The 19,244-nt window shown below is 38.1% G+C and overlaps 1 protein-coding gene across 5 annotated transcripts in view; it reads left to right on the top strand.

Moving 5' to 3' along the window:
* The window catches only part of LOC127441475 (E3 ubiquitin-protein ligase mib1), a 93,222-nt gene extending 76,161 nt beyond the window's left edge, over window positions 1–17,061 (top strand). The window contains exons 16-22 of one of the 5 annotated variants that reach the window (XM_051698942.1): window positions 8,773–8,954; window positions 10,722–10,911; window positions 11,092–11,170; window positions 12,281–12,400; window positions 14,426–14,494; window positions 14,939–15,039; window positions 15,142–17,061. In XM_051698942.1, coding sequence (XP_051554902.1) covers window positions 8,773–8,954; window positions 10,722–10,911; window positions 11,092–11,170; window positions 12,281–12,400; window positions 14,426–14,494; window positions 14,939–15,039; window positions 15,142–15,282 — 882 coding nt within the window. In that variant the 3' untranslated portion in view covers window positions 15,283–17,061. Of the gene's footprint in view, window positions 1–8,772; window positions 8,955–10,721; window positions 10,912–11,091; window positions 11,171–12,280; window positions 12,401–14,335; window positions 14,495–14,938; window positions 15,040–15,141 lie in introns of all 5 variants that reach the window. The other 4 variants (XM_051698941.1, XM_051698940.1, XM_051698944.1 and 1 more) reach the window with 4 other exon arrangements.
* Window positions 17,062–19,244: the final 2,183 nt, after the last annotated feature.

Below are 19,244 nucleotides of genomic sequence, written 5' to 3'. Positions count from 1 at the left end.
TTTTTTTTTTGCTTTGTCATTATGGGGTATCAAAATGTGAAAAAATGAAGGGGTCTGAATACTTTGATTGCACTGTATTTTGTGGAAATAGTGATTAACAGGGTTCGTACTTTCATGGAAATCCTGGGAAAGTCATGGAATTTAGAAATTGTAATTTCCAGGCCTGGAAACATCGTGGAAAAACAAGTTAACACTGAATGTTGTGGATAAGGCATGGTATTTCTAACAACATTTTTTCAGCAGTACAAGTGTGCTGGGAATTCTTTCAAGTTTGGCGCGATCACAGAGCTTTGCAAATAAGTGCTACTCAGAACCCGTATGGAGCAGCAGTATGCAAAATGCATTGCTGTGTAAACAGAGTAGTTTGTGAATAGATGTAGCGCCATGGGGTGTCGCATTTGGTACTTCATTAATGCTTGAGAATTTGCTCTCAATTGCTCAAGTTCATATGGATAGTGTATAAGGAATTAGGAAGTTTCATATTTACATTATTGTTTTTTGTATATTAAGGCTTTGAATGTTTGTATGTAATACTGTAACTCACCATGTTAATTAAGCTTATGGTGATGTTTTCTTGTGAGTCTGAGCAGTGTTAAGCCTGGTTTATACTTGGGAAGAAGCCAAACCTTTTTTCTCCTGGACAAACTAAAGCACCCTAGGCGAATGTAGCCGCCATTTATACTACGCGCAACGTCATTTTAAAATTAGTTAGTTTAGGGTGATGTCGTGGTGTTTAACATACTGTTCCAGCAACAAGTAAAGCCAATAATGCAGGTTTTTCTCTCCGTGGTCTGCCGCTTCTTTGCTTCATTAAACTTGTAATGGCCCCTTTCACTTTTAAAAACTCCAGTCTCTCTCCACTCATTTGTCGTGGCCGTGCTGTCTTTGTAGAATTTGTGTTGCAAATAATGTAAAAAGTATACTTCTACACAATCTCTGAGAGACGGGCTTCAGAGTTATCCATTTTAACGACAGTAACCTAGGTAACAACTCCTCAGCTGGCACACGCAATTGTTAATAAAAAGTGTCACGTCCAAACCACACCCACGAATAGTTTTAACCATTCATCATAGCTCTTCGACCAGCCGAGTTCTCTTGGGTCAAGAATTTCAGAGATGTGTGTGAACAGGAGAAATCTCACCAAACGAACAATTTGGCAGAACAAAAACATCACTGCATTTCGTCATCATTTGTAGGCGAACTAAGCAAAGCCTGTTCGCCCAGTAAGTATAAATTAGCCTTTAATTGTCCACTTCTTGATGAGCAATCATTAAAAGTTTCAGTATCTCCTACATTCTCCTGTTTTTAATGGAAAACATGAGAGAAGACCTGCACTGATTGTCATCGATGTCCCTTGATCTTGTCCCTGTCAAGAGTTACATCTGTTTACCAGAGCAAAAGCAGATTAAGGGCTCTCCCATGAAAGGTGTCTGTTTCAGGTCTATTTCTCAATTTGTTTTCCATTCTAATCTGTAATTATTAACATTGACAAATGTACAATTGAAGTCAGAAGTTTACGTACACTTTGGTTGAATTCATTAAAACTAATTTTTTAACCACTCCACAGATTTTGTGTTAACAAACTATAGTTTTGGCAAGTTGTTTAGGACATCTACTTTGTGCATGACACAAGTAATTTTTCCAACAGTTGTTTACAGACAGATTGTTTCACTTCTAATTGACTATATCACAATTCCAGTGGGTCAGAAGTTTACATACATTAAGTTAACTGTGCCTTTAAGCAGCTTGGAAAATTCCAGAAAATGATGTCAAGCCTTTAGGCAATTAGCCAATTAGCTTCTGATAGGCTAATTGGCTAATTGGAGTCAGTTGGAGGTGTACCTGTGGATGTATTTTAAGGCCTACCTTCAAACTCAGTGTCTCTTTGCTTGACATCATGGGAAACTCAAAAGAAATCTGCCAAGACCTCAAAAAAAAAAATAGTGTGGACCTCCACAAGTCTGGTTCATCCAAAACACCAAAAAACACCTGAAGGTAAAACGTTCATCTGTACAAACAATAGTACGCAATTATGAACACCATGGGACCACGTAGCCATCATACCACTCAGGAAGGAGATACATTCTGTCTCCTAGAGATAAACATAGTTTGGTGCGAAAAGTGCAAATCAATCCCAGAACAACAGCAAAGGACCTTGTGAAGATTCTGGAGGAAACAGGTAGATTACTTTAATCAGTGAGTGAAAGTGTCAAATAACAGAACTGTTACTGAGATTATGTGAGTAGTATTCGGCTGGTCACGTGATTCTAACATGGCAGCCCCCATGTGTGGACCGTCTCCATGAAGAGTAAAACAGCTTTTATAAAGTTACTGATATCACTGGAGTCTTCATTTTAATGTGAGTGCTCATGATTTCCTACATGTATTGCAAAATTACAATTACTGTCTTTAGAAGTTAAACTTTTTTTAATGAGGAAAAAATGAGTGCACTTTTAAGGTTAAATCCAGTGGTTAACATTTTTACTGTACATATAGCCGAGATATACTGGTATATTTTCCTCTTTGTTTGAATGGGGAAAAAAGTATCTTGTAAAAAAATCAAACTGGACATTGAAAAAGCTGAAAGTGAGACCTCCAAAAGATGAGGTGAGAGAACAAGGCAAAAACAGTGTGTTCATAGCAATAAATCAAATAATAATAATAAAACAAAAACTTTTGAGTTATTACTAAGCAAATGCTGTGTCATTGCTGTAGTGATATTGTATAAGGTGTATGTTTTGACTGTTATAGCTATACACAGTGCTGAATTAAATTTCACTAGGGCTGTCAATCACTTTCTTTCTTTTTTTTTTACCAATTTATCATATTTATAAATATTTGATGAGAGAGCCCCACAAATAACAATAATTCAACAATAACAATAATATATAATCATCAAATAATTAGTTATATTTAAATAATTATAAAAATATGTGAAGATATCCTGCAAGGACAGCTGATGGCGGTTCCGATGCCTGTACCGAACTGTAATGGGCAACGTAGCTTCTACGATAAGATCCAGGTCAGTATTAGGCAAATTACTTCCTGTTTTTGGTCTGTTTAGACGTCTTTGGTCCATGTTGCATTCATATATCAATCGAACTGCACCAGAGCTCATTTGGAAGTGGACCGAGACCCACAATTCAGGCGGTCTCGGTCTGCTTGTTTGGTGCGCACCAAGGTTCGGATGGCAGCGTTCACACTTGTTCAAATGAGCCGCATTAACAGAGCAATCACACCAGAGTTCGTTTTAATCGAACCAAACCTGCCAAGTGTGAACACACCCTTACAAACTGCACCTTTGTGATATATGTGGAAAACATGTCTCGAGTATTTTAAACTTTGCATATAGCGTACCCTGTTTTACTGATAAACAAGGTTAAGGCCATGTTGAATGTGTGCCCCTTGTTTAAGTAAGAGTCAGTGATACATGATTTATTTCGAGGTTGTGTGGGTTTGTTTTGGTATGGGGATATGGTATTAATTTTATTTGTTCAGGTCTTGAAAAAGGTCTTAAAGTCTTAAATTTGATTTTAAAAACTCTGCAACAACCCTGAAAATAATCCAAATAATTAAAATGCATTACATTATTGTGGCAGACAAGTAAAGCTATGATAAGACAAAAAGTGGCTTTAGAAGGCAGTATATTTATTTCCATATTATTGAACATAATCCTATCATTGGCCTACAGTCCACAGCAATCCATTTTGCAATTAGTCATTCTGTCCGAAGGCATATTTAAGGGCTTTTCTAAGGATGCATCAATGTACATATGGGTCAGAGAAACGCTTTTAGAGCCCTATGGTTGCATTGCACCACAAACACAGCTTTCTTCGGTCGCCGAGTCAAGTTAAACGTGGTTTGAAACGTAGAAAAACACATCTCGAGATCCCTGCATTCGGAATTGCGCTCCAAATTGTGTTTGAAAGCAAGAATGCATTCTCATCTTGTGATGTTGCTATTATCAAGCAGCCCGAGTGTGGTGTGTTTTACATGTGCTTACTGCCTCCTGCTGAAAACAGGTGGTATTTCAAGCTTGAATTGCTCCAATGGTAGAAATTTTCATTATCAGTCTGGGAACATGATTAATTGTTAATTTGTTTAACGCGTTGTTATATCTAATGAATTGCACCGAATTAACACGTTAAATCGACAGCCCTAGTAGAAACATTTGAAAATGCTGCAAAATAGTTTTGGAAATTCTTGAAGTCCTGAAAATTTACTAGTCAAAATGTGTGCGAACCCTGGATTAATCTCATGTATAAATAGGGTACGTTTGAGTGAAGTAATAAACCCGTTTTAAAGTGGTTCATTTTGACATTGTTCAGCGCGTTCAACTCGCGCAGCTCAAGCAGGGAAATCCACAACATACTGGATTATTGGATTACATGAGTCCATATCTAATATCTGTTTCTATAAACAGAAGTTTCTCTAGATGTTTCTTTTGTTATAGCACTGTTAATATCTTGCAGTATATTTTTTTTTCTCATCATACTTTTGTCAACTGTATGCTTTTTAAAATTGTTTAATTATTGTCACAATGCATCTTTTTGTCCCAAATTCATTATTCTTCTAATTGGGGAAAAAAAAAAAAAAAAAAAAACTGTCAAACTTTTTCATCTGATTTTGTTGACTGGATTAACACTGATCCTAAGGAGGCAATAATACGAAAAGTGCTGCAATACAAAGTTTCAAATTGCTCAGAAAAGTGTAGTGGAAGGTGAGAGACAGTGGTGAAAGAATGTGTTTTTTATTTTTTTTATTATTATTATTATTCAGAAGAAATTTTAAGAGCCTTTCCCTTGCTGTCACATGAGTTAACTGGCCCAATGAGCCACAGTTCCACTGCAGTCCAACATCCTGTGCACTACACAATCCCTCAGGTGAAACATTCTTCCCTGATTATCCCTTTGCCTACCATTTGACTACGTGTATTTAAGGAAAATAAGGGTTGAGAGAGAATGAAACAGCATGGCAGACAGCAGATGAATGAGACATCTACTATAGTATATGCTCCCTCTCCGTAATTAATTGGCACAAGGATGGCGATTGAATTACCCAGCCTATTGGCTCCATCAGAACAGATTTAAAATGCAGTGAATACCACGTTCGCTGGTTGATGCTCCCAAGTACTCTCTCCAAACAGAGAAAAAATAGGGAAGCTAGCCACAAGTCATGAAGTGATCTTTGTGCTACAAATCACCTACTGTTGAGAGATGGGTGTTTTCTGGTCTGTGAGGTTTTTTTTTTTTTTGCTCTAATCTAGTTAGCTAGAACAGCTTAATCTCTTAACCCTTCACTGCTGGGGTCCCACAAGGGTCTATATGCTGTCCTTTTCCATTTATACCAGATGACTTGGTATGGTCTTCTAGTTACATGCCATCAATAGCTGTCAATGACACTCAAACTATACATCCCAACCCCAACTTCTGTATGCACCTATGCAAAAATTAAAGGTCTCACTATGCATCTCCGGCATAATAACCTGGATGACTACTCATGACCTCAAAATCAACCTCGACAAGCCTCCCTTTGAAGACCTTTAAAAGCAAAGTCATTATGGGCAATCCACTCACCTTTGGATTGTAATAACTTACTCTTGTCCAGGCTACTTCTGCTACACGTCCCCAAAATACTGCTATTTGACTTGCACTATTTGCACTTTCTGTGGTGCAAAAGTTTTCACTTTTGGGAAGAAAGCATCGGCCAAGAGTTTGAACATGAACGTAAATTCCATTTGTGGTCTGAATGGCTCATTTTCTGACCTTTAACATCAACATTGGTAGTTTATATTATTATTATTATTATTATTATTAAAAAAATCTTCTTACTGAAGTATTTGGTGAAGGATTTTTTGGAAGGCTCTGGCCTTACTAAATAACGTTTGGAGAGTCTTTAGACAGTGTTTCTGGTTGGATATGCCTGACTGTATTTACATATACATTCAAATGCAGAAGCACAAGCTTGTTATAGGGTGGACAATAAATGAAGAGCACAGGTATAGCTGATAAACGATTAGAGAGATTTTCATCAGGTTTTGCTCTCCTGCACCTCTGTCACTTTAGCTCTCTTCCATCAGTGCCAGTGTTTCTTAATCATCCTACCACACTCTTCTGTGACCTCCCATCCCACAGCCTTTCTTTATCTTTATTAACACATTATGCTGTCAATACACTCTGGACCAACTGTCAGAAAGTCTCACCATAGCGTCTGACATAAGACAGACTGATGGTGAGGGTCTCATGCACCCTATCTGTTACATCATTTGTAGTTCCTCTTACGGTTCAGCCCAAACCTGCTGGTTCACATCATCACCTCACCACAACTATCATAAATCAAGAGTTGTGTGACGGGGCTGCGTCCAGGCCAGCAGTCTTCTATTTATTAATACAGGCAGTGTGACAAATCTCTCCCCCATCAAACCATCACACCGTTATCACATGCAGGAGGTGGAGAGTCAGGCTATCCATTTAAAACACTCCTCGAGGCAATTACTATGCAGAGATCTCCCCACCTTGATCTGCCATCATGGTCCACAGCATTTCAGATCTCCCGATTAATTTATTATACCATCATGACATCATGGCATTAACTTTCTAGATCACTCCTGTTTAGAGAACATTTAATGCTGTCAACTATAAGAAAAACATCTTTTGGATGGGGCTTCTGCTCTCACTATTACTATTGCTCATACTTGGGGTTAGGCAATACCCCAAGTATTAACCTCCTGGGACCAGAGCATGACTGTTGTGTGCATTTTTCTTTTCCTTTTTTGATTTGTAACTTGTAGCCCCTAATAAACATAAATCCCAAAAATGTATGTCTTGATGACCGTGGGACTTAAGCCCTGTACACACATGCAGCGACTTCCAGCGACAAAGTGACCTGATCTCATTCATTTTCAATGAAAGCTGGCTACACGAGCGACAGTGACCTCTGGAAACTAGATGTGGGCATGGCGAGCGACACGACAAAGTTGAGAAAAGTTCAGGAGTGACAACCAATAGGAGGGAAGAGGGTGACAGTGGGGGCCGTGTAATCTGCCTCCTTTAAGACAATGGTGTCGAGTGCAGACAAGACAGAGCAGCATTGTGATGTTTCTGTGATCAAATAAAAATAATGTGTGGGAAAGAAATTGTCAGCAGTCTGAGTGAGTTTGATTAGTACATTGATAGGTGGTTCATCTTTTATTAATGACATGATGCAGTGAGCACTGCTTCAGTTCTTAGAAAACAGTCTCCCCTGCAAGACTGTGAATTTTTAGGGACAAGAAAACTGATTCAATGTCAAATTAGAAATAAATCTTAGTTTTAATGGCAGTACATCTCATCTGTGATCATATTTAAAAAAAAAAATAAAAAAAAAATAAATGGCTAGACGTGCAGTTCACCAATAACATTATAGCAGTAGAAATGCCCACTAGAGACTTGACAGAACAGAGACTAGCGACATCAAGTGATAAAGTCACTGCATGTGTGTACAGGGCTTTTAAATAATACCAAGCTATAGAAAGTATATAGAATCATTTAAAATTGATTATTCATGTTTTTGAGACGTTACAGACATTACAGCTGATTTTCTATAAAGCAGCTTTGGAACAATGTGTATTGGGAAAAGCACAAACAAAAAAATACAAATAAAAATTAAAATATGACTTGATTTGATTTTTATGTTACAATGTTTTTTTCTACTTTGGCAACAAAATCTCAGTGTTCTCTCTTTGCACTGTCAAACAAACTTGTGATAGCCAGTGCTGAAGCATTTTACCAATCAGAAGTAAACATAATTAATTCTGATTCAAAGTAATTGCCAGTATCATCTAATCACTGCCATCCATGATATTATAGAATATAAATTCTGAATCTATGTTGTGATTACCATTGCCCCATGTCTGCAAAACACGTTGAGTGGTGCAGACATCATCTGCAGCTTAAAACTGAACTTTTGAACAGAAGTTGGAAGTGAATGCACTTAACTGCATAGTAAAGTTATATTATGCTCCCTTGTTCCCTAATATTTAGTGAATGACTTAACCTCTAGTGTGCTGTCTGTCTGCACTGGTCTCAGAAGTGTTTGAAATGCTCCTTTTATTCAGCCTAACTCCGTATACAGCCTCTGAAAGCAACATTTTCCATCTTTTGAATGCACCCATTGATTCTCAGTGTGATAATGCACAGTGAATATAGGATTTCTAAGGGAAAAATAGCCCTGTAGTCCTCGTCTGCGGTCATTGTGTCACACGGGGCCGCATGAGGTTAAACTTCAGCGCATTTTGTTCGCACCCTTTTTGCTGCTGACAGAATCTCTCAAATCATGCAGCTTGTTGAGCAGATATTGATATTACTTTTAAAAGTGATTAGAATTTAGATTTTTACCTGGGTGGACAATAAAATAAGTAAACAAATCCCAAAGACATGAAAGAGGAACCCAAAGCCATATCCAGCAATGTTTAGGCATAAAGTGAGTGGGCTCTTTTGACTTGGGATAGCATAGCAACATGCTAAAAAGCACTCAAAACATCTCAGCATCCGCATAGTGATGCCCTGGCAACCTGCCACAACACCTTAGCATCATTGAGGCAACTTTTGCATGGGCAAGCGTGTAGAAGGTCTAGTTCCTTAATAATATTAAGCCATACGATAGGCTCTGTTCTGTGCTGACTTTAATTTGCACGGTTAATTAAACTTCAACATGAGTAATTGCAACTTTCTATAATAACCTGTATTAATCTACTGCATTTGACTATATTATGTTTTTTGTCTATCCTTGCAGTTAATCATGGGACTGGGCACTCAAGGGGCTGAGAAGAAGAGTGCTGCATCTATTGCTTGCTTCCTGGCAGCCAACGGTGCTGACCTCACCATCCGTAACAAGAAGGGTCAGTCTCCTCTGGACCTGTGCCCTGACCCCAGCCTTTGCAAGGCCCTGGCTAAGTGCCATAAAGAGAAAACCAGGTATATACATCTACTCCCAACCAGTGTTTAATCCACTCAAGCTTGCACTGTATATTTGAAACTGACTCCATGATGCTTTTTTATTAATGGGATAGTTCACCCAAAAATGAAAATTCTCTCATCATTTACTCACCCTCATGCAATCCCAGATGTGTATTACTCTAAATCCCCACTTTAACTTTCACTTGCAGATGTGAAAGTGAAACTAAACAGGCACCATATGTGACTTTCAGATGTAAAAGTAAAGTGGACATTTAGAGTAAAAAAAAGGACTACAATTTTGATCTGTTTCTCACCCACTCCTGTTATATCGCTTCTGAAGTCATTGATTTAACCATTGGAGTCTTATGGATTACTTCTCTCTTTCTTTGTGATTTTTGGAGCTACAAAGGTCTGATCACCATTTATTTGCATTAAAATGACCAATAGAGCTGAGATATTCTCTAAAAATCTGTGATTGTGTTCTGCAGGAGAAAGAAATACACATTTGGGTTGTCACTAGGGAGAGTAAATGATGAGAGAATTTTCATTTTTGGGTAAACTATCCCTTTAATGGGTAGTTACATATAACATGGACATCAAGATTTTATATGTATAAATTTATATGTATAAAAGGAAGTGTTCTAGAAAGTTTTAATTGCTATAACTGGCTCAACTTCTTTTATGTTTTTCACAATTTTTTTTTAATTGCTTTTCTGTGTTTTTGCATTTCTTTAAAACAGCTCTGCAGTGTGACTTATAAATTGTTAAAAGTACAAATATTCCATGCAGTCTCTCAGTTGATAAAGGTCATGTAAACTGCATGTGTAATACTCATGCAATCAGAATTTTTGTTTTATTTATTAAATAGTTTAGGGTTTTTAAGAATATCATGTCACATTGCAGAATCCTGCTTTCAATGCTTGACATTTCATGTGAAATATTCTTAAGGCGCCGTTACATTCACAGTCAACCGTCGTATTTCTCCCCCTAGTGGCAGACGTCAAGAACTGTCAATTTGCTCAAAGAACTGTATTTGTTGTAAGCGAGGAGCTACCAAAGGTTTGCTACCAAATCTCATTTTGAGCAGATGGATGAATTCAATGAAATTCATTATTAATATTCATTCACTCAAGTATTTGTTGTTGTTATTATTATTATTATTATTATTATTATTATTATATCATTATTATAATTATTTATGATTTTTATAGTTTTTATAGTTATCATTATAATAATTAACAACAACAGTAATTCAGCAAATAGGAAGCAGAAATTCATAGATGTGATTTTAAATATGAAGGTTTTGCATGTGCAGAAATAAGTGACACACATTTACTGTAATTACTAACGCCTTTTGAGACATACTCGCAACGTAAATGATTATTTCTCACTTCTACATTCATTATCGTCCAATATACATATGTAGCAGGCGTTTAGAATAAAGTTTAGGACAAAATCTGTTGATAGTTCTCACTTTGCACATATAGTTTTTAGTGAATACATCACATATGGTCGTGCAGTCGCATATGGTCTAGTTGCACAAGTTTAGATATTTCAGTGCAGCTGAAGCTCAAATTGGATCCAAAAATTATGCATCCACAGACGGTAGGAACTCCACACAGCCCATGTGCAAATCTCCATTAGAAAAGACTTCCTGACTATCGTCTGTCATTTGTGAGATACCGTGAAAACACTGTTTTAATTACCTTTCTGCACCTCCACTGTATTTTTCTGAGTATCTCTATTAATGTTTTTATTCTCTTCTTTTTTCCCTCTTGTCATCAGTGGGCAGGTTGGCTCTCATAGCCCGTCTCTGAACAGTAATAATGAGACTCTGGAAGAATGCATGGTGTGCTCGGACATGAAGAGGGACACACTGTTTGGCCCCTGTGGGCATATCGCCACCTGCTCTCTCTGCTCGCCCCGTGTCAAAAAGTGTCTCATTTGCAAGGAACAGGTCCAGTCCAGAACCAAAGTACGGAAACCCACCCACCACACTAAAGGACAGACTCAATGGCGATATATATATATATATATATATATATATATATATATATATATATATATATGTGTGTGTGTGTGTGTATGTATATATGGTTACTTTTGTACATGCATGCTCATGTGCCATGCTAAATTCTTCTGTTTTCACCAACAGATTGAGGAGTGTGTAGTGTGCTCTGATAAGAAAGCAGCCGTGCTCTTCCAGCCCTGTGGTCACATGTGTGCCTGTGAGAGTAAGTCAGCTTTTTCTCATCCCCGAACCACTCATGACATCACACCTCTTCCCTCACCACCCCATGTGACTTTCTCTCATCCAGCCAAAAAAGCTTGTTTTGTCATCTGTCTTGTGTGCGTACTGTCAGAATATCACACATTACTTGACTGTGATGAAAGACATCTAGTTGTGCACACACAGACACACAGGACCTCATAGATGATCGATCATAATTTATGGGTGAATCTCACAGAACCTGTGCGGGGCAGCCCAACTTCAAAAGAAATAGGAAATTTTATTTTGCATGAAGAAAATGAAGCCTATTTTTAGGACTGAATTATTATTATTTTAATTTATTTATTTATTTATTTATTATTTTTGCATTGTGAAAATATCTTTGTATGTGTTCCGCAGAAGAAAAAAATGTCATATGAGTTTATCAAATGAGAGAATTTTCTTTTTTGGGTGAACTCTCGCTTTAAATTGTGAAGTGTTTAAACATGCTAGTATTGCCTTTAATTTAAATTTAAACTGATTTAAATTTTAAAGAAAAGTTGTTTTACAGAATTAAATTTTTAAGTGTAATGTGTGGAACCATTATGAAACAATATGGGGGGTGGGGGGGGGGTCTTAATTATAATGAAAATAAACAAATGGAAAACATGAGAACATTCGTCACAATGTAGAAAATCTAAAATGTTCTTTAAGTATGAATTGTCATGAAATTATGCAACAAATATGAATGGTTTTTGATTTGGGGGTGAAATATAACCTGGACATGTTCTTGACAAGTTTTGTGAGATTTTTTTTTACTGCTTGGGAGGCTCCAACATTGATTAAAGCTTATCGTGATGCATATGTCTTCGAGATTAGGTTGAAGCTTAGTGATTTGTGTGCTCTCCCCTAACCTTCCTTCTACCCCCCGAGTTTCATTTTTGCTAAATACATCCATCATTTATAAACAAGACCTTTCCCTTTCAGTCTGACTCTTTATATCCACTTTTCTTTCTTAACCTCAAGTTGTAACCTGGTATTCTATGAGTATTTACTTAATTTTCTGCTGGTTTATGAGCTAACTTGAGAAGTTAACCGCTTACTTTGTGTGTTTCTATGTGTGTAAACCTTACAGACTGTGCCAGCTTAATGAAAAAGTGTGTGCAGTGTCGGGCCGTAGTGGAGCGTCGCACTCCCTTCGTATTGTGCTGTGGAGGGAAAGGTATGGAGGATGCCACTGATGATGAGGACCTTAGTGAGTGAACTTCCACATGTTCCCGTTTTTTTTTTTTTTTTTCTCTGCCTTGGTTTCTTATGTCTCTCATGTTTAATATTTATGTTGGCTTTGGTTAGTTCTTCTCTGTTTTTTATTGCCCACACACATTTCTCTCCCCATTGTTATGACTAATCTGTTATTTCCCAAAAGTGTTTTCATGACTCAAATCAGACGTGGAGCCTCTCGTCCTAATGTATAATATCAACACCCTGGAATGAGCTTTGTAACTGCCCTGGAATGTCCTCATTACATGCACTATGTAGTTATAAGGAGTTTTTAGCAAGCCACTCTTTTGTTCCAAGCAGACAAGTGAAAATGAATCCCCCAAATGCATTTTCATGGAGTACCTAAAATATTTCTATAATTGGATATGTCAGAGCGGCTTTGTGAGATTTATTTTCATCCCCATCTTATTTTGAGTTGTGATTCACCACTATTTGTTACCACATTATTCCTTTTTTTGTCATTGTTCATGACACTGCCCATGCTCTTTATGTTGGTTTAGTTTGAGTTCAAAGGGATACTGGTGCAAGTTCACTTTTTATGATGTTTATTTATAGTGAAGAGGAGATCTGTTTCTTTTTAGCCTCGCTTAGATGTCCAACACATCCATCCATGCTGACATCTCTGCTGAGCTACAGACATGCTGATCCACACAAACACATACACTCACACACAGTCCAGTCCACACAGGAATGTAGCCCTTAGCTCTTATCTTAGTCTGTCTTTAGTGCCTGAGCTCTGTTTGTTGTAAGGCGCCACTTTTCCACACACAAAACTGCAGCAGCATTCCATATAGAACACACACTGCCCCCCCATGTAGACAGAGCAAGCGAGTGAGAGAGAAATGCCAACATAGATGGGCTTCTTGCATGCCTCAGTCACTGTGGAGTTCAGTGATTGTATGAGCCACATCTGTAAACTCAACCCCAAAAAAACACTTTAGTTCACAAATATAAGAGTCATGACCCAAAAAGAGGAAACAATAAGCCTTACAGAGCCCAATTATGTCATCTGAAGGCTACTGCCAGTCACACAAGCCTAGAACTTCAGATTTCGATGGTAAAGAAACACTGGAGAGAAAAAAGAAACAGGGATAGGAGTGGCAACTATTAAATGATCTAATCTTGTTAGCAAACCCCTGACACTGATAAATGTCTCTCACTGTAACATTACACATACTCATTATAAATTTTCCCTTTTACTGAATATCCATCTAACCTTTTTCAACTTGTCGGGCTTAAAATTAACCAGTTCGTCAACTTTCACACTAGACCATCATAAAAACGTCCCCTCCCTATCCATGGCCTTTAAAATCTTTGCTACAATTTTATTTTTAGTCAAAAGCATTTATGTCACACGTTCGCCATACATTTCCCCCTTTAATGAATAACCGTCTTTTTGTTTTCTTCAACTTCTCAGTCTTTAAATTAACCAGTTTGTCAACTTCTTTCACACTAAACCATCATAAACATTTCTTCTTTCAGGCCCCATTATTACAAATGTTGGTGACATTACAATATACAATATGTTAGTGACCGTCATCATAATGAGTAACAATCTAATATATTTCCAACTTTAAAATTAACCAGTCTGTCAACTTCATTAACACTTATCCGTCACAAAATAAATTCTACCTTCAGGCCCCTCTACATCCATGACCTCCAAACCCTTTGTTACAAATGTTATTTGTAGTGAAAAGCATAAATTCTATCTTTTATTATAGTGACAGTCCTCACATTGGCAGCAGTGCTTTAGACGATCGACCTGCAGCCAGCTCTTGCTTTCTCAATTTTTGCCACAAATTGTGGGCGAGGTCTTTGTGAACAAGGCCTCCCATTCTTAACAGCTGTTTCTAAGACATTCGTGTTAACTTGCTCTTCCCTTTGCTCCCTCTAATGAATTTATGACTAGAATGTGCCACAGGCCAGGCTGGACTAGCCCCCAAGCCAACAGCAGGGGTGCATACATTACATAACACTTTGACTGGTTGCTTCTCAGCAGGGAGCTCTAACTCAATGGCAGGGGGGTCGCAGGATCTTCTCCAGCCCAACAATCTGGCACTAAGTTGGTGTAAGTATCCTATTCCTCACCCCCAGTTCTTCCTGCCTCAACTCCTTCCTGCTTCTTTGGTCGCAAAGTCCTATCTCTTCACCCCAGCAAACGTCATTTTGTCTGGCCTGCACTTCAGCCGTCTAGTGAGACCGTAGGCCTGCTTGCAGACTGCTGCGATTCAGTGCTCAGGGTTGATATCCCAAAAAGATCCACCATATAATAAAAAAAATTAAGAGGAAACTTCACCTCTTTAAACTCACATAATCATGCTTCAAATAATTCCTTGATAGCTACAAAGAAACATTCCTCCATAAAGAGTTTGCTTCACCTATGTTAGAAGCCTCTGGGGTCTGTCTTGGGCCCAGGGGTCTGCTGTCACCTACTGGTAACCGGAGGAGTCTCTGGTGCCTGATAGGCTGGTGACCTGCTATAATTTTTAATGACATCTACTGTGCCTTTCAGCCAGTGGAAATATCCCAGCCCTGCAGAGGGACAAAGACAACACTAATGTTAACGCAGATGTACAAAAACTGCAGCAACAGCTGCAGGATATCAAAGAGCAGGTAAGTATTCTCATCCTTTCGTACCAGTTTCATAGTCTCAAAATATTTAATATTTAATATTACGCCTCAGTGATCCATTTTGCACATTTGGTTTCCACTCAGACAATGTGCCCCGTGTGTTTGGATCGACTGAAGAATATGATCTTCATGTGTGGCCATGGCACCTGTCAGCTCTGTGGAGACAGAATGAGTGAGTGCCCCATCTGCCGCAAGGCCATCGAGCGTCGGATCCTGCTTTACTAGAGAACTTGGTCTCAACTGGGGCCTTGACAAACCTCCTTGCTTTTCAGCCACAGAGTGCTGCTGCTCTCATAAGCACCATTTCTGTACCTGCAAGGCTCTCTGTGTCTCACACTGAGCTAAGAGTCATCAGTGTTACATCATCAGTTTTGTCTTAAAGCATCTGAAATCCTTAAATTCAACAGCTTTAGGCTCATTTTTGTCTGGAAAATGTAGTAACTTCAGTTTTCTGTGTGCTTTAATTATGCTCAATGCAGTGAGGAATAAACTTGCTTTTATTCCTCCTCCTTGTCCTGTACATGCAAATGTTCACTTCTTTTCTGAATGTGTGTTTGTGAGAAGCTTAGCAGCACCTACAAAGGGGCGGCCTTTCTGTAAGGCATGAACAGAGTCTGCTAACTTCTCATTTTATCATTGTATTATGCTTGTATATCCTGATGCAAACAATTGTAACTACAGTATCAGTGTAGGTCATGATACATCATGGTGATGGTGTAGGGCATGACTGAACTCTAAACTCTGCCTTAGTCTGACTGAAAATATTGATATTATGGCAATTCATTTAAAAATAAAATTTCGAGTGACCTAGCATTCAGTTCCAAATCATGTGTAAATGTGAAGTATTTTCATTTACAGACAAAAAAGAAGTTTGTCCTGACCAAACAAGACAGTGAAATACACACAACTTGATGTGAATGTTCAAATCTACAGCAACTGTACTGTTAGAATAATAATATTGCATGTTCCTCACTCAAAATGCCAGCTGTACTACAGTATATACATAGAGTATTATTGTCACATCCTTGGTGGAAGTGAAGGTGGACTGTCACAAGATCAGTGCTGGTGGCTGCATGCTTTTCATGCAAATGATCCCTGTTGTCTTCAAACAAATATTAAATTGCTTAACAAACATCATTTATTGGATTGTTCTCCAGCAGTCCCACTTTATGCACCAAGTTTTCTTGCCAGAGATTTAGTCCAAATAAGGACACATTTTGATGAAAACTGACGGTTTTGTGACATTGTTTAAAAAAATGTGAAAAATGTCATTACATTTTGGGAATAAGGTGCTCTTTATCTTTGTCTTTATTGGTTCATTCATGCATTTTTCTTCTTTTTCACCTAAAGTTGAACAAGCTGGAATATACTATCTAATAAATCCCATAAGCTGTAATTGTTATAGGGTTCTTACCTTAACTGGGCCACAAAAAAGCCTGACAAAAAAACATTTGTAGCTGAGGACTCTTAAAGTATTTTGTTCACCAATTTGGCATCTTTGTGTGCTTGTTGTCAAGATGTATTTTAAAGACCTGTATCTCATTGCTTTTTCATGTGGCCCGTTCCAATATTTTCATCATGGTGCGAGAGGTCTAAAGTTACGTCTGCAGCTTGATGGCATGTTTCATTTCAGTGTGACTCGCCATTGCAAAGCAGACATTTTTTACTGGAAGCGAAAGTAGTTTCATACTTTACCTTTTAAAGATTTGTCCTTTTCAATGATCACTTTAACACTAAAAGCTAGATGCACTAATATACCTTAATGGTAGTATTGTACTGTCATGGTTACTCAAACTCTGTTTTGTACCTTATTTTCAGAACACAAAGCAACTTGCTCCGGTTAAATAAAAAAAACGATGCTTTTTTTTGTTTTGTTTTTTGTTGAATGAATTGTTTGATGTATGCTGTACAACATTTATCATAGGAGACATTCTTTTTGCCCTGTATTGCAATTTACTTTTTGAAAATGCATTGCCGAATAAAGATTTAATGACATTGAGCATAGTACATTTGTCATTGTAGCAGTGAAAATATCCATGACGACAACATCATATTTAGCGAGAGAATATAACAATTTATTTTTAGATTTCAGCCCAAAAGAGAAAAATAAATTATATTTTGCATAAAGAAAATCAAGCTTATTTTTAGGACCATTCAGACTTTTTTTTTTTTTTATCATGACAAATAAAGGGATAGTTCACCCAAAAATTACAATTCTCTCATCATTTACTCATTGTCATGCCATCCCTGATGTGTATGACTTTCTTTCTTCTGCAGAACACAAATTATGACTTTTAGAAGAATATTTCAATTCTATAGGTTCATACAATGCAAGTGAATGGGTGCCAAAAATGTTATGCTCCATAAAGGCATCATAAAAGTAATCCATACGACTCCAGTGTTTTAATCTTTATCTTCAGAAGTGATATGATAGGTGAGGGTGAGAGGCAGATCAATATTTAAGTCTTTTTTTGCAATAAATTCTTCTCTCTGCCCAGTAGGGGGCGATATGCATGAAGAATATGAATCACAAAAAACACAAGAAGAAGAATGTGAATGTTAAAGTGGAGTTTGACTGAGCAGGAAGGAGAATTTATAGTAAAAAAGGACTTAAATATTGATCTATTTCTCACCCACATCTATCATATCACTTCTGAAGACATTGATTTAACCACTGGAGTCTTATGGATTACTTTTATGTCGACTTAAAGTGCATTCAGAAAGTATTCAGACCCCTTCATTTTTTTTTTCACATTTTGTTATGTTGCAGCCTTATGCTAAAATGCTTTCAATATTTTTTTTTCACATTACTCTACACTCCATACCCCATAATGACAAAGCAGATTTTTGATAACTTGATAAGATACTCAGTACTTAGTTGAAGCACCTTTGGCAGCGATTACAGCCTCAAGTTTTTTGGGTATGATGCGACAAGCTTTGCACACCTGGATTTGGGGATTTTCTGCCATTCTTCTCTGTAGATCCTCTCAAGCTCTGTCAGGTTGGATGGGGACCGTCTGTGGACAGCCATTTTCAGGTCTCTCCAGAGATGTTCGATTGGGTTCAAGTCCGGACTCAGGCTGGGCCACTCAAGGACATTCACAGAGCTGTCCCTACGCCACTCTTGCGTTGTTTTGGCTGTGTGCATAGGGTCATTCTCCTGTTGGAAGGTGAACCTTCGGCCCTGTCTGAGGTACTGAGCGCTCTGGACCATGTTTTCATTAAGGATATCTCTGTATTTTGCTGCGTTCAGCTTTCCTTCAACCCTGACCAGTCCCCCAGTCCCTGCCACTGAAAAACACCCCCACAGCATGATGCTACCACCACCATGCTTCACCGTTGGGATGGCATTGCGCAGGTGATGAGCGGTGCCTGGTTTCCTCCAGACATGACACTTGGAATTAAGGCCAAACAGTTCAACCTTCATTTCATCAGACAGAGAATCTTGTTTCTCACAGTCTGAGAGTCCATTAGGTGCTTTTTGTGTCTTGCACTGAGGAGAGGCTTCCGTCTGGACACTCTGCTATAAAGCCCAGATCAGTGGAGTGTTGCAGTGTTGGTTGTCCTTCTGCAAGTTTCTCCCATCTCCACACATGATCTCTGGAGCTCAACCTGAGTGACCATCGGGTTCTTGGTCACCTCGCGGCCAGCTCTAGGAAGAGTCCTGGTTGTTCCAGACTTCTTCCATTTAAGAATTATGGAGACCACTGTACTCTTGGGAACCTTCAGTGCAGCCGAAATTTTTTGTAACCTTCCCCAGATCTGTGCCTTGACACAATCCTGTCTCTGAACTCTGCAGGCAGTTCCTTTGACATCATGGCTTGGTTTTTGCTCTGATATGCATTTTCAGCTGTGAGACCTTATATAGACAGGTGTGTGCCTTTCCAAATCATGTCCAATCAATTGAATTTGCCACAGGTGGACTCCAATCAAAGTGTAGAAACACCTAAAAGATGATCCAGAGAAATGGGATGCACCTGAGATAAATTTGAAGTGTCATAGCAAAGGGTCTGAATACTTATGTCAATGTGATATTTCAGTTTTTTTTTTTTTTTTCTTTTTTTTTGCAAAGTTATCAAAAATCTGGTTTTTGCTTTGTCATTATGGGGTATGGAGTGTAGACTGTTGTGAAAAAAATAATAAATCATTTTAGCATAAGGCTGCAACATAAAATGTGAAAAAATGAA

Source organism: Myxocyprinus asiaticus, chromosome 5 (genome assembly GCF_019703515.2).
Source record: "Myxocyprinus asiaticus isolate MX2 ecotype Aquarium Trade chromosome 5, UBuf_Myxa_2, whole genome shotgun sequence".
NCBI lineage: Eukaryota > Metazoa > Chordata > Actinopteri > Cypriniformes > Catostomidae > Myxocyprinus > Myxocyprinus asiaticus.
This window is presented reverse-complemented; position numbering and strand designations above follow the sequence as displayed.